General features: G+C 36.8%; 1 protein-coding gene across 4 annotated transcripts; it reads left to right on the top strand.

Annotated features, from left to right (window-relative positions):
- Positions 1-1793: 1793 nt before the first annotated feature.
- LOC131154513 (vesicle-fusing ATPase-like) lies at positions 1794-14076 on the top strand. 4 transcript variants are annotated; one of them, XM_058107327.1, is made up of 11 exons: positions 1794-2149; positions 2365-2409; positions 5609-5693; positions 8976-9246; positions 9346-9401; positions 9497-9521; positions 9639-9720; positions 9811-9944; positions 10050-10188; positions 10325-10527; positions 13652-14076. In XM_058107327.1, exons 1-7 carry the CDS (start codon positions 2127-2129, stop codon positions 9641-9643), a joined length of 510 nt encoding a protein of 169 aa, XP_057963310.1. In that variant the 5' UTR covers positions 1794-2126; the 3' UTR covers positions 9644-9720; positions 9811-9944; positions 10050-10188; positions 10325-10527; positions 13652-14076. The 4 variants fall into 4 exon arrangements, with proteins under 4 accessions (XP_057963310.1, XP_057963307.1, XP_057963308.1 ...); XM_058107324.1 differs by having other exon boundaries at positions 9497-9556; XM_058107325.1 differs by lacking the exon at positions 13652-14076 and having other exon boundaries at positions 1794-1986; positions 2066-2149; positions 9497-9556; positions 10325-10677.
- Positions 14077-14466: the final 390 nt, after the last annotated feature.

The following is a 14466-nucleotide window of genomic DNA, read 5'->3' as shown; positions in this document are numbered from 1 at the left end:
ATCATCATTAATATTTTTTGGCTTCTTCCCAATTAGCGGCTTAATCAAGTTACGCAGAATCAAGATATCCTTGACTGTACTCTGCCATAAACTGAAATTGTTCCGACTGTCAAATTTCTCCACGTTGAACTTGGATAAATTGTCATCAATTATAAAATAGTAACTTAGCGGCTGATTTTGGCAAAATTGACTACACCAATGCATCCAGAATAGTTAAAATAGTTAGGAATAGGTCTGACCGATATGTGTGGGCCCTGTAGATGACGTGGCAGGCGGGTCCCACTAATGACGTGGCAGGTGGGCCCTTGGTGACGTGGCAAAAAATGTTGCAAATTCTGGGCATGTCAACAAACACACTTCTGCACACACTTCTCCAATGCAAAAAAGAATGATAAAAAAAAAACACTTCTGCACACACCTCAGTAAGATGTGACCCCCTCTTTTTTTTTTTTTTTAAAAAAAAACTTTGTTGTTAATAATAATAATAAAAAACTTCCTTGACTTACAGGGGAAGATTTCAATTGTCTTCTTCCTGCTTCGTCTCTTTACGGAGATACTTTACTCTGCCTCCTTAAAAAAAAATCTGGTCTTCACACACAGACAACCAAATACTGCAACTCAAGGAGTTGGAAGATCAGAGGAGATTAATGGCAGTGTGAAAAAAAATTCCCTTCATGCCTCTGCAACGTGATTTGTGGTCGCAGCTCCGAATCGATGTTGCCAAACCCTGAACCTGAAGGTTAGCTTAGATCACGCTCCTTACCCTTTCATGCTCTAACACCAGTTGTAAGGGTGGTAAGGGGATGAATCCATTAACAAACACAAACACATAAAACACACAGAACACAAGGAAATTACGTGGTTCGGCCAAACTTAGCCTATATCCACAGGAGAGAGGGAGTCACACTATATTAGTAAGAAAAATACAGTGAAGAAGGAGAACACACTCACTCACTCAACCATAGCTCAAACCCCTCTGCTACACGCACATCACACTCTCTATTCTTTTCTTCTGTATACTTTCTTTGCACACTCACTCTCTCACTGTTTTACAAAGCATTTCATACATAAATATATGAGAGAGAGGAGTATTGTGATGGTGCAACATTGAAAACAGAATGCATGCTCATGGGTGGGTCAACAAATAGAGTATTATTTAATATATATATATATATATATATATCTAAAATTAAATCGGGAAAAAACTCACGAATAGTAGTCTTAATGACTAGTAGTTTGAAGCCTTAAGAAACAAACCGGTTTTTTTCGGCACTCGGTTCCTTCGTCTTAAGTAAAGTTCAGTTTACTTTTTCGATTCGGAACTCTTAGTCGAGCTGATGGCGAGATCGATTTTTTGTTCGAGGTTAAAGAGGAAAGAGAGGAACCACCGCCCTATGGTGCTTTTACGAAAGTACGATCACCGGTGGCTAATACCTTCTCGACACTATCGAACCGTCAATCCACTCTCAATAGATGCTGCCCCTTAAACAGTGTGAAAGGGTGGTAGGTAGAACTAAGGGCGTCAGGTCTTGTTTGGCCCAGTAATGGAATCAATAGCTTGCCCGAACAGGGATATAGGAAGAAGCTTTGTTTTCGCGGAGAATCTACGCTCTGTAAACAAGGGTCGACCTTAAAGGGTAATTATCGATAGACGAGTGGACGAGACGGAAATGGGTACCTTGTCCCATCCACCAGTATGATTCTTGCGCAACAGACGGAAAATGGGCTCACAGGTGGCTGTTAATTGGGAAATAAATATGACCATATAATTTTATCTCTCCAGGAAACTTCTGACCTCCCTTTCGGTTTTCGGCTTTGGCATTTCTTGTAGGACCCTTATTTTATCTAGATCCACTTCAATCCCTTTTCACTGACAACAAAGCCAAGCAGTTTGTCTGATGTTGCACCCTGCTTTCTCACTACTGCTCCCTACTCTCTCCTCTCTATGAGTCTCTTTCAACGCGCCTTCTCTCTCTCTCTCTGACGGTAAGATATTGAATCTATACAACAGATTTTATAATTTAAAACAATAGCTATTTTTTTTTTTTCTTCTTGTGATTTGCAGATCGATCGATCTAGCTAGAGTTCATCGAATCGTTTCTCTCAATCGTCGGCATCAAGTTGGTATGGGAGGTATAGGAAATGTGAGGTATAAGCTTCGATCTCTAGATCTGATCCGAATCTTTCAACGCTCTCTCTTTCTCAGCCTCGATTTCTCTTTTCTTTCCTTTTTTTTTTTTTTGGGTCGAAGCGAAACGAATGTCAGCTTCGATCTCTCTCTGCCTTCTCTGCTCTCTCGCTCTCACGGCAATTTTTGTTGATGTTGACCTATCTAATAAAGCTTATTTTGTTGTGGATCTGTAGAGCCGGTGGAGGCTTTCAACCTTCTCGCCCTAGACGCAGCAGTGGGTAAGTTTTTTTTTTTTTTTTTTCTCCTTGTCAGTCTCCTCCGCCAGCCATGTCAGCTTTGTTACAAACTTCATCATCCAGTCCTCTGTACTGTTCGTCCGTCCTCCTATCAACTTGATCATGTCATCTTCTTCTCCTCGTCATGGCGGTTTCTCCACAAACACCAAACCAGAGCATGAGCTTAAATCTGATTTGAGTTGGCGAGGATAATTCTGCTACGATGAAATTATGGAATATGGGAAAAAATCAGTACCACTCCTGGTCATTATTGAAGGAATTCTCAGTTTCAATATTTCATATCCTCACCAGTGCTGCTGCGTGCGTGCACAGTAACTATTTCACACACAAACACACGTTTAACGCTCGGATCATGCTGTTGTTGTTTTATTGCTGGCGCTGCTAGCTGCTGCTTTTGTTGTTGCTGTAGTTGTTGTGGATTTGTACACGTGTGTGTGTGAACTTTTCACGATAGCATGACTGAAATTGTTTGGATTACCAAAGGGGAGTTCCCTTCCTGTTATGTAAATACAGTATATTGCAAGAATATATCCTCTAGCAATATCAAAGGGATTCTCCCATTTTATTTATGGAGGGTTAGCAACTCTTCAGCCTTAGGATGCTTTGTTGTAACGAGCCCAACTTAACTTGTTCAAGGTTCAAATTTAACCAGCCACGCCTATCATGATGACTATCATTGTGCCTTCTTGAAAATATATTGATCTCAGATTTGTTAAAATGTGCAAAAAAATCTTGTTTGTTTGTTTTTTTAATTTTGTTATGTTTTAATAAAATTGCTGCCAATGATGTACCCAAAGGCACCTTGTTTTGTTTATTGTTTGCTTGTTTTCATTTATAGATTTTTGTACTTTGGTTCGTTTTCCTATACTGTTCAAAAATCCATATAAATTGGTGGAGAAGAAGATGAAATAAATTGATGATGATTTTCTGACAAGGTTAATGAAAATGACATGAAGTGCATAAAATACTTGTACTGAGAATGTTGTTTTCAGCATGTATTTGAGATGATAACTTTCTTACAAACCTACCTTGGATATTTTAAACTTTTATTTAGATTAGAAGGTTGCTTGATTTTATCGCAGAAGTTTGGAAAGAAAAAAAACTTTTGAAATTAATGGCTATTAAAGCTTTTGAAGAATTTTCCCCTAAGACCTTTAGCTCCCATGTTAAGAGTTCAACTTATTTTTGGAATGAGTCGTGAATCAAAAGCATACAAACATGTCCACATTTAATAAGAACACACACCAGCGACCCATAGTCGAACACATCAAATACTATGAACTTTTATTGTGAATTTTCTCCGTCTTTGACATATGTATATATATATTTGATGCCTTAACCAATACAAACAAAGGATAATAAATTGAAACAAGGGCAAATTGCTCTTAACGAAAAGCAGATCAAGTTGGTAGAGACGTGTTTGGATATGTTGGTAGCAGTGCAAGTGTTAGTTTCCCAACAATTTTTTTTCCATTTTAGTTTTTAATTAATTACCGGTTCCAAATTAATTGCGGGCCATGTTCATGACCTTTTTAGGTTTGTGTAGAAATCTCGAGTATCTTCATGTATCTTGAGTAAATTAGGAAGGTGTGTAAATATAGAAGATTGTATATTGTTGAGGGTGATTCTGTTAGGAGATTGTTTTCATGGTTAGAACTTTCGATTGTATTATGTATTGTAAATTGGGCTGTACAAATTCATTCAAGAAATACATAAATTATATTATGTTTTTATGGTATCAGAGCTAGAGTTTCTAAACCTTAGCTAACAATGGTCGACGACAACGTCAACAATAGAGGGTTGAGTTCCTGTGAAAATCTCGACAGTGACTCTGAAGCCACATTCATCGTGGTTTCGAATGGGTTGGACAACTCAGCCTTTCCACTCTCGGTGGAGAAATTGAACGGAAAAAATTTTCGTGAGTGAGCTCAGTCCATCAAACTTGTGATCGAAGGCAAAGGGAGGTTAGGTTATCTTATTGGCGAGAGGAAGGAGCCTGCCTCAACCGATGTTGTAGCCCTGCAAAAATGGAAGTCCAAAAATTCCATGGTAACTGCTTGGCTCGTAAACTTGATGAAGCCTTCAATCGGAAAGATCTATCTGTTCTTACCAATGGTGAAGGACATCTGGGACGCTGTTCGTGAGACGTACTCCGATGTCGAGAGTTACTCTCAGATCTTCGAGATAAAGACTCGATTGTGGCAGATGAGGCAAGGTGAGAGAGATGTCACCGAGTACTTCATGGAGATGACACACCTCTGGTAGGAGCTCGACCTGAGCATCGAGGAGGAGTGGGAGTGGTTCAGCGACAGCACCCGCTACAAGAAACGACTCGAGAATGAAAGGGTCTTTGAGTTCTTGGTCAGCCTCAACTGTGAATTGGATGATGTGCGAGGAAGGATACTTGGCCGACGACCCCTTCCATCAACCCGAGAAGTATTCGCAGAGGTGAGGCGTGAGGAGAGCAGGCGGAAAGTGATGCTGAAGACACCTATGGGCCATATTGGGCCTGAAATATCAGCCCTAAACCTGAAGCCAAATGGGCCTGAAGTTTTGGCCCTAATTTCAAAAGGCCCTACGAGATTTGGGCAAAAGCCACATAAAAGGAGATTATGGTGCGAGCACTGTCGCAAGCCAGGCCATTCAAAAGATATCTACTGAGAAATTCATGGAAAGCCTGTAGATTGGAAGCCGAGGCAAAATCAAAAAAATCGTGGCTATCAAGCAACTATTGATAATTCAGCTGAGAAGTCACAAGGTGAGAAAAATAACAATACCACTCCCAGTGGTGTATTTAGTCCAGAGCAGTTGGACCTGCTATATAAAATGTTCTCCTCCATTCAAACATCGGGTCAGTCTTCCATTGGTTCTTTAGCCCATTGAGGTAATTTTCTGTCAGCCCTAACACTACATCCCATTATAAATCACCATGGATAAATGACTCGGGTGCCTTTGATCATATGACCGATTCTTATCACTTGTTCTCATCTTATTCACCGTGTGCTGGAAATTTGGGAGTTAAAATTGCAGATGGATCTCTCTTATTTGTTGCAGGCAAAGGAAATATTTGAATATCTGATTCTATAACTTTAAGTTGTCTTGCAATTTGTTTTTCGTTAGCCAGTTGACAAAAGATTCCAATTGCTCTGCTAAATTTGTTTCATCTCGTTGTGTTTTTCAGGACCTATCATCGGGGAAGACGATTGGCAGTGCTAAGGCATGTGAGGGACTCTACTACTTTGAGGAGGCAAATACGAGTGAACAATGTAATACTGCAATTTGTGTTCTGCATCTATTTCTAGAGATAGTGAAATTTTGTTATGGCATTTTAGGACGGGTCATCCAAATTTCCAATATTTAAGACGTTTATTTCCTTCCATTTGTTCTAATAAAACGTCTTCTGATTTTCAATGTGAAATTTGTGAGCTTGCAAAACACCAGCATAATTCCTTCCCAAAGTCCACATACAAACCATCCCGCCCATTTACTATGATTCACAGTGATTTATGGGGGCTTTCACGCTCTCTTAATCGCACTCATACAAAATGGTTTGTTACTTTTATTGATGATCATACTTGTATTTATTGGGTTTACTTGTTGAAAGATAAAACTGAAGTTCGTTCTATTTTCGTCAATTTCCACTCGATAATTCAAACACAATTCCATACTCACATCCAAATTTTACGTACTGATAATGGTATAGAATATTTTAGCACTATCTTGGGACATTATCTTCAAGAAAATGGAATTGTACATCAAAGTTTATGTGTGGATACCCCTCCACAAGATGAGGTTGCTGAATGTAAAAACAGACATATGCTTGAAGTAGCTCGGGCGTTGATATGCACTACAAACATGAAGAACTATTTTTGAGGTGCCATTTTAACAGCTACACGTCTCATTAATCGAATGCTGAGTTGAGTTCTTTTTTTTGCCACTCCTTTCTAGAAATTCCAAGAATATTTCCCCAACTCTCGACTCCATTCCAACCTCTCTCTGAAAATCTTTGGATGTACTGCCTTTGTTCATATTCATGCTCACAATTGAGATAAATTGGAATCTCGTGCCATTAAATGCGTCTTTATTGGTTAGTCTCCTACTCAGAAAGGTTAGTTATGATCTTGTCTCAAAATGAATGTTTGTTAGCCTTGATGTCACGTTCTGTTGAAACCACTCCTTATTTCCAAAAGCCCTCTCTTCAGAGGGAGAAGTGGAGTGAAGATCGGTTCTTTGATGTCCATACTACTGAATATGTGCCATCTACTGAGTCTCCCATTGCATCATTTCCTGACCTGTTATATGCTAATGATCACTTAAATTTAGGGGGAGATGTAGAAAATCAAATTAATAAGGAAACACTTATTTACTCAAGAAAGCCAAAAACAAAGAACAGGGAGAATCTCATACCTGAGGCACCAAAAGAGTTGGAACCGGTGATAGTTCCGAGCAACCATGAATCCACGCCCAGTCCCGGTTAGGTAATAAATGACCATGAGTTTTCTTCTGATAAGTCTGCACCTGATGACATCAATTTACCTGTTGTAGTCAGAAAACAAACTAGGTCATGTACTCTATATCCCTGGTCAAAATATATGTCTTATAAAACTCCGTCTACAAGGTATCGTGCTTTTATCTCTAACCTTGATAGGATAAAAATTCCAAAAAATATTTAGGAAGCCTTGGAAATCCCTGAATGGAGGGAAGTTGTCATGAAAGAAATGTGGGTTCTGGAAAAAAATGAAACTTGAGACGTTATGAATTTGCCGAGAGGAAAGAAGCTAGTAGGCTGTAAATGGGTATTCACAGTGAAATATAAAGCTGATGGGACAGTTGAAAGATATAAAGCTACACTTGTTGTAAAAGGGTTTACACAGACCTATGACATTGACTACATAGAGACAGTTGCACCACTGGTGAAATTGAACACAGTTCGGGTCCTCCTGTCTTTGGCAGCTAACTTAGATTGGCTACTACAACAACTCAATATTAAGAATGCTTTTCTAAATGGCGAGTCAGAAGAAGAAGTTTTCATGACTATACCACCAGGTTTCGATAAGAGAGGTGAAGAAAACAGAGTATGTAAACTCAAGAAGTCCTTGTATGAACTCAAGCAATCTCCTAGAGCATGGTTTGACAAATTTGTGAAAGTGATAAAGACTTAGGGATATCAACAAGGGCAATCAGATCACACTATGTTCTTCCAACAGTCTAAAAGTGGTAAGAAAACAATCCTGATAGTGTATGTTGATGATATAATCATAACTGGAGAGGATACAATGGAGATGGAAAGATTAAAGAAAGTCCTAGCTGCTGAGTTTGAAGCTAAAGACCTAGGACAAATGTGATACTTCTTGGGAATGGAAGTTGCTAGATCAAAGAAGGGTATCATTGTCTCCTTGCGAAAGTATATCCTTGATCTCCTAATCAAAATTGGCATGCTTGGATACAAACCTAGTGAAACCCCGATTGAAGCCATAAAAAGAGTTGAAGATTGCGGAATAACAGTTGAAAAGGAAAGGTATCAGAGATTGGTTGGTAAACTAATTTACCTATTGCATACTAGGCCTGACATTGCATTTGCTGTAAGTGTGGTAAGTCAACACATGCATTCACCGAAAAAGACTCACCTAGATGCTGTGTATAAGATCCTTAGGTACTTCAAAGGTTTTTCGGGTAAAGGGCACTTCTTCAAGAAATGTGAAAATGGGGAAGTAGAAATCTTCATAAATGCGGATTGGGCAGGATCAGCAGAAGATAAAAGGTCTACCATTTGATATTGCACTTTTGTATGGGGAAATTTGGTAACTAAGAGGAGCAAAAAACAGAATGTAGTGGCTCGAAACAGTGTTGAAGCTGAATTCAGGGTAGTTGTACAAGGGATATTTGAAGGACTGTGGTTACGAAAACTCTTGGAAGAATTATAAATCTCGGTGAAATTTCCTATCAAACTCTATTGTGACAACAAAGCAGCCATCAGTATCTCTTTCAATCCAGTTCAACATGACAGGACTAAGCATGTAGAGGTGGACCAACATTTTATCAAAGAGAAGGTTGAAGAAGGAACCATCTGTATGACTTATATACCTACCAAGGAACAAACTGCAGACATCTTTACTAAAAGGTTAACTCGATAGAGCTTCGATGACTTCATTGACAAGTTGGATATGATTAATATCTATGATCCAACTTGAGGGGGAGTGTAGAAATCCCGAGTATCTTCATGTATCTTGAGTAAATTAGGAAAGTGTGTAAATATATAAGATTGTATATTGTTGAGGGTGATTCTGTTAGGAGATTGTTTCCATAGTTAGAACTTCCGATTGTATTATATATTGTAAATTGGGTTGTACAAATTCATTCAAGAAATATAGAAATTATATTCTGTTTTTAGTTTGTCTCCCCACCTAATTTCAGCATTTCTAAAATGACTTTAGAGGTTGAAATGCCTCAAGACTCAAACGTATATCTGCATCCATGCTATATGTATTACATTATATTGAAAGATCCTCCTCAAACCTACTAAGCCTATATATATATTGTGTGTCTAGGTTATGGATGTTAAGGCTCCACTACTTCAAATGGCATTTAAGAAAACATTTTCCAAGAAAGTTGTGCATGTTGATGAGAAATTTTCCATCAAATTCAAAGGAGCACAAGTTCTTCTTACTCTAATGGAAGCTCGTCGTGGTAACCGTGGGGTGAATGCTAGAGGTCCCTGGGTTGTAAGGGGCCTTGAAGTTCTTGCCAAGTACATAGGAGATTCGGAGGAAAAAATGAGGAAATTATTCGAGTCTGCTCTTGATGACCACAAAAAATATGGTATGCCACCTAATTGTATATTCTGAAATATATATGGCATTTGCATGTATTTTTCAAACAAACTGAAATAATGAACTATATTATACTTTTTATTTTCAGGAAATATGAGTCTGCTGCATATAATTATCGTCGATGAAATTGATTCGGTGGCAAGAGTATGTTTTATTTTTAATGGGAAAAAAATTGAATGTCTTTTTCCTAGCTAATTTCTTCTCTTCTAATCTAATTTTAATAATGTTACTCTATGTAGAAAAGCGGACTATATGTAGAGGATGGTAATCACAGGGTTCTAAATCAGTTTTTATCCCTAGTTAGTATGGATAAGTCTATATTTTATTGTATGTTTTTGTAAAATTTTTTGTTTAAAAACATTTGTTCTTTGTTTTTTGTAGATTGATGGATTTGACTATTTGAATAATATCTTTCTTATCGGAACTACAAATCAACGGATATAATTGACGAAGTATTATTGAGGTGAAATATGTTCGAATTAATTAGTTCTTTCCATACTAACATTATTCATGAATTATGAAATTTTGTTTTGGCACCATGCATTTCTTATAGGCTTGGTTGGCTCGAACTCAATCTAGAAATTTCCATTCCCAATGAACAAGGAAGGGAACAAATTCTAAAGGTGCGTTCAAGCAATATCCAGAAAGAAGGATTCCTTCAACCGGATTTTGATTCCGAACAACTTGGTAAGAGATCGAAAAAAATCTAAGATTTATTTGATTTATTTTAATTGTATATTTATTTTTACTACTATGTTTTTATTCCTACTTGTATTTTCTTGATTACATCAGTTACATGCCGGTCGGCTCGAACGCAATCTAGAGATTTCTATTCCCAATGAACAAGGAAGGGAACAAATTCTAAAGGTGCATTCAAGCGATATCCAGAAAGAAGGATTCCTTCAACTGAATTTTGATTTCAAACAACTCGGTAAGAGATCGAAAAAAATCTGAGATTTATTTGATTTATTTTAATTTTATATATATTTTTACTACTATGTTTGCTTTTATTTCTACTTGTATTTTCTTGATTACATCAGTTACATGCTTCTTTTATCCAACTTCAGCTTCAATGATTGAAAATTGGAGTGGTGCTGAATTGGAATCCCTTATTCAAGAAGCATTTTCCAGGGCTATAGTTCAAGCTAACGACGGTTTCCAGTGTTTTGAGGAGGAAAAACTCAGAATTACTGAAGAAGATTTCCTTGTTTGTTTCTGTTATATTCAAAATATGAAGGAGTGTGGACGGGCATGAGTCTCATGTTAATGGGTACTTCTAATACTATACACTTTTCTAAACTGTACTTTTTCATTGATAAATTGATCTGTTGTAGTAGACTGCTATATCATCATTGCATTTGCTTTCTTTTGGTGTAAACATTCTGCCACTTTATTTTATCATTATTATTGACTGAACAAATAGAGGTCTTCTTTGAACTAGTCATAAACTGAGAATTGTAGCTCTGCTTATGTAGAAATCATATCTGGTATACATTAGAATGAATAATATGGAGATATCGCACCCTTCTCAAATATAGTAATTTGCATGGATTGGTGTTAGGAAAATTCCCTTTCTTCAGGCTTTGTTTCTTCAGTTGACCTCGTCTTTAACCACATTGCTGCAACCTCTCCATGATTCCTTGAATTATGAGATTGTTTATTATCAACTCAGGAAAGTGTATCATTTTGTTTCATGGTTTCTATTTCTGATTAGTAAAGCTAAAAGTTAGACAACATATTTTGGATTCAATGTTGACCAATAAAAAGGATTTGCCATTATCATGATTCTAAATCTCCACAGGTTAAAAAAAGGTTGATGTTCCTGTTGTGGAATTTAATTTTATTTGCAGATTCAGGGCTGGATGTATATTACACAGATTGAGCCTATTTACTCACAAAGTAAAACAAAGATAATTTGTTTTCAGTTTTTCTTTACTGAAATTTTAATTAGTGTCTAAAATTCAGTGCCTCCCTAACAATTTTAGAAAGTGAAGGTAAAAAACTTAGACAAGAAATCACCCTTGGCTTTGTCAAAATGGTAATTGTTCAGCTGAATGCCAACAGATTCTAATATTCAGCTCGGCATAGTAAATCGGCTGGTTTTGTCACTCAGTTTACCAAGGCTTACACCGCCATAGATCTTAGCTGATAATCTCTTGCTTGGGGCTACTTGGGTATTAATTTTAAAATTAGAATTGAAGATACAGGAGGACTACATCCTCATATTCCTTCTTCTGTTACTCAGCACAAACCATTTGAGGTTATGGCTTTGGGCAGTCTCAGAGAGAATGAGAGGAGCTTATTTGATCTTACCCTAGCACAAGGCAATAGAGCTCAATGCCTTGGTGTTCTATAGAAACATTCAAAGTCAAGTTACCCAGGTATGTGATTCAGAAAGGGAATTCAGAAAACTGAAGGCTGAACCTGCTCATATGCAATTCAGAAAGGAGCTAGCTCCAGCTGTTTCTGTTTATATTATACTATATTCCTTTTCAAATCAATACTATATAAGTGGGGGCATCTCAATGATCCTCATTTTTCTTTTTATTTCCTCCAAAAGGAAATGAATAAGTAGTCTAGATTACTTTTCTCTCCTAATAGTAACTTGGTTATTGGAAGAGTCCCAACAGAAGCTAGGGGAACCAAAGGCAACCTGCTTATTAACACCTTCAAGATTAGCAAATGCTGCAGTTAAGTCTTGAAGATTCCAATTAGAATTGTCTGACGTGTACGACCACAATAGATGCACTTGGTCCCATTGTTAAGTCCCCATGCACAATCGATGTTTTCATGGTCACCAACATATTATTTGATGCACGTACCACACCTCATACTTACCAAAAAAATGCTGATGCCCTGGTGAACCACGTATTGGCACGAATGTTCCAAAATGTGGAACATATTTGTTCCAGAGCGCTAAATCTAACGATCCAAAGTTTTAGCTTTTTGTTAGTTAAAATTCATCACATTTTAATTCTATTTTTCACATTATTAATCTATTTCTAAAAAGAATGTCTTCAAAATATATGAGTACCATTACACTCTTTTCACCAATGCATCTGTTTGGGTACCCCTGCTGTTCCACATTTTATATTGTGTGCCATACGTTGATCCCATCCCCATTCCACGAACTAGAACATTCCACGTTCTAGGTAACATAGCTACAGCTACTCAATGCAACAGTCACAGACAACTGCAGCTCCCCAACTTTATTGTACAATAAATTTTCAAAATTATCTCACAGAAGACAAAATGCAGGGACCTCCATAGATTTTTTCTGCTGATTATTTGGAAATTTTGCTACTTTTTTCATTAAATTTCTGCTCTGCTAATCTCAAATCTTCTTCTTTTCTTATTCTTTCTTCTCTTCTCCTTCCCCTGGCCTGCTTACTCCTACCTAGAATTTAGTAGGGGAGTTACTGTTGAAAGCAATCCCTGTTGGATGACGCTCAGGAGGCTTTTTTCCAAGGGAAAACAATCCTTGGTCGTGTACTATTCCATGAATTAGTGAAAGCAATCCTTGGTATTTCTCCTAGGAGGGATCTTAAAAGTTAAAAAATGTGAAAAACTTATGACATGCACTGTGCATTTGTTTTTGTTTTGCTTGTTTGTGTGTGATTTTTTATTAGATGCTAGAGGGCGTCCATTTTTCACATTTCAATGAATCCTGACATTGGGCGATGGCTTGTGTTAGAGCAAGAAAATCTTTAGTGCTATTAATTAATTGCTAGTTTAGAAGGGTTTTTGCTTTTTTCAAAGGGGGGAGGGCCTCAAACATGAGGAACCCCTTTTGTCATTCTCATTTGCATTGAGCTTGGAGTGCTTATACTGAAAATTAAGAGTTTCTCTGATATTGGAAAACTTAGCAATATTGACCATTTGACCTGGATATTACAGAAGCAGATGATCTATTGTTTTGTCATGGAGAAATCAATGTTTTAGGGGAATGAACGTTGGACGGTGCATAGCATGCATTTTTCTAAGTCTTTTGGTTGAACAAATTTGAGCCAAGTAGAACAACAATGAACTTGTAGTTTTCAGATGGTGGGTGGGTTGCTGAAAGCACAAGAAGATGTTTTTCTGTTTTTTTTTTTTGATTTCCTTGTTTTAAAAATTTTTCATTTTTTTTTTTTCTAACTTAGTTCCTCATGTGAAAACATGACACATACACATGTTGAAACTCTTGTCGTAGTTTGGTCTTCATCTATACCATACTAAAAATATACTGATACTCGCTTATATTTGTGATGTTCGCTTGTCACAGTATATCTCTATAGTTGTATTAATTAGAACTTGTTGACCCCCATCCTAATACTTCTTTCTTTAAGGATAATTGAACAAACATGTACAATAACTTTTCTTTTTATTTTTTATTTTTTTATTTTTTTTTGCAGGCTGGTATACATGAATGGGTAGATGAAACGTAATGCATGGAAATTTTCCTTGAGAGGGTGGAACAAATTCAGATGATAATTTTCAATTGTGTTTTCCAACATGTTCTGGAAAATGTAAAAATTGTCAAGATGAGAATGTTTAGGTATAATTCTTATAGATGGTAAGTTAGGTGTAACTCTTATAGAAAATAAGATAATTGAGAGATGACTCAAATGGTTTGGACACTTGCAATGTGTGCCAGTGAGGAAGAACGAGTTAGTTACTGTGGGAGGTAGTAGAAGGAGTAGATATAGACTTAAAATAACTTGAAATGATATAGTGAATAAGAATTTAATAGTCCAAAATTTGTCAAAAGAAATGATCTATGATCGCATAAATTGGCGGAAAATGATTCATATAATTGATCCTATTTAGTGAGACTTAAGGTTTGGTTTTCTTCTTGTTCTTGTGGTTGTTTTCAACATGTTTATATGGTTATGTTTTTCATGTTTATTTTTTTTTGGGAAGGGATTTTATAGATTAATGTCTGGCAGATTGGGATACAATTTTAACTCTCCATTAGGATACTTTAACTTCACTATAATGTTATGAGTAAATTACTTTTTAATTGGGCTATCTGGTGTGGCTTCAATTTTCTTTTTGGAAGAATTGAGCTCATATATTAAACAAACTGGACTAGACAAAGCAGCCAAGAAGATACATCAGAACAAAAACAAAAGATCAACTTTGGTGTTTTTTCATTTAAGGACTTGATCAATAACAAAAGCATAGTGACTTACTAACCAAAATCAAAACCTTTGTGCCTTTAAATTTT

This window comes from Malania oleifera, chromosome 4 (genome assembly GCF_029873635.1).
Source record: "Malania oleifera isolate guangnan ecotype guangnan chromosome 4, ASM2987363v1, whole genome shotgun sequence".
Lineage (NCBI taxonomy): Eukaryota > Viridiplantae > Streptophyta > Magnoliopsida > Santalales > Ximeniaceae > Malania > Malania oleifera.
The sequence above is the reverse complement of the archived record's forward strand: the minus strand, read 5'-3'. Positions and strand labels throughout refer to the sequence as shown.

Coding starts and splice junctions, on each gene's coding strand:
- LOC131154513 (XM_058107324.1), top strand. CDS start 2,127: ATGGGAGGTATAGGAAATGTGAG. Junction 9,247..9,345: donor TGATGACCACAAAAAATATG/GTATGCCACCTA, acceptor TTTTATTTTCAG/GAAATATGAGTCTGCTGCAT. Junction 9,402..9,496: donor AAATTGATTCGGTGGCAAGA/GTATGTTTTATT, acceptor TACTCTATGTAG/AAAAGCGGACTATATGTAGA.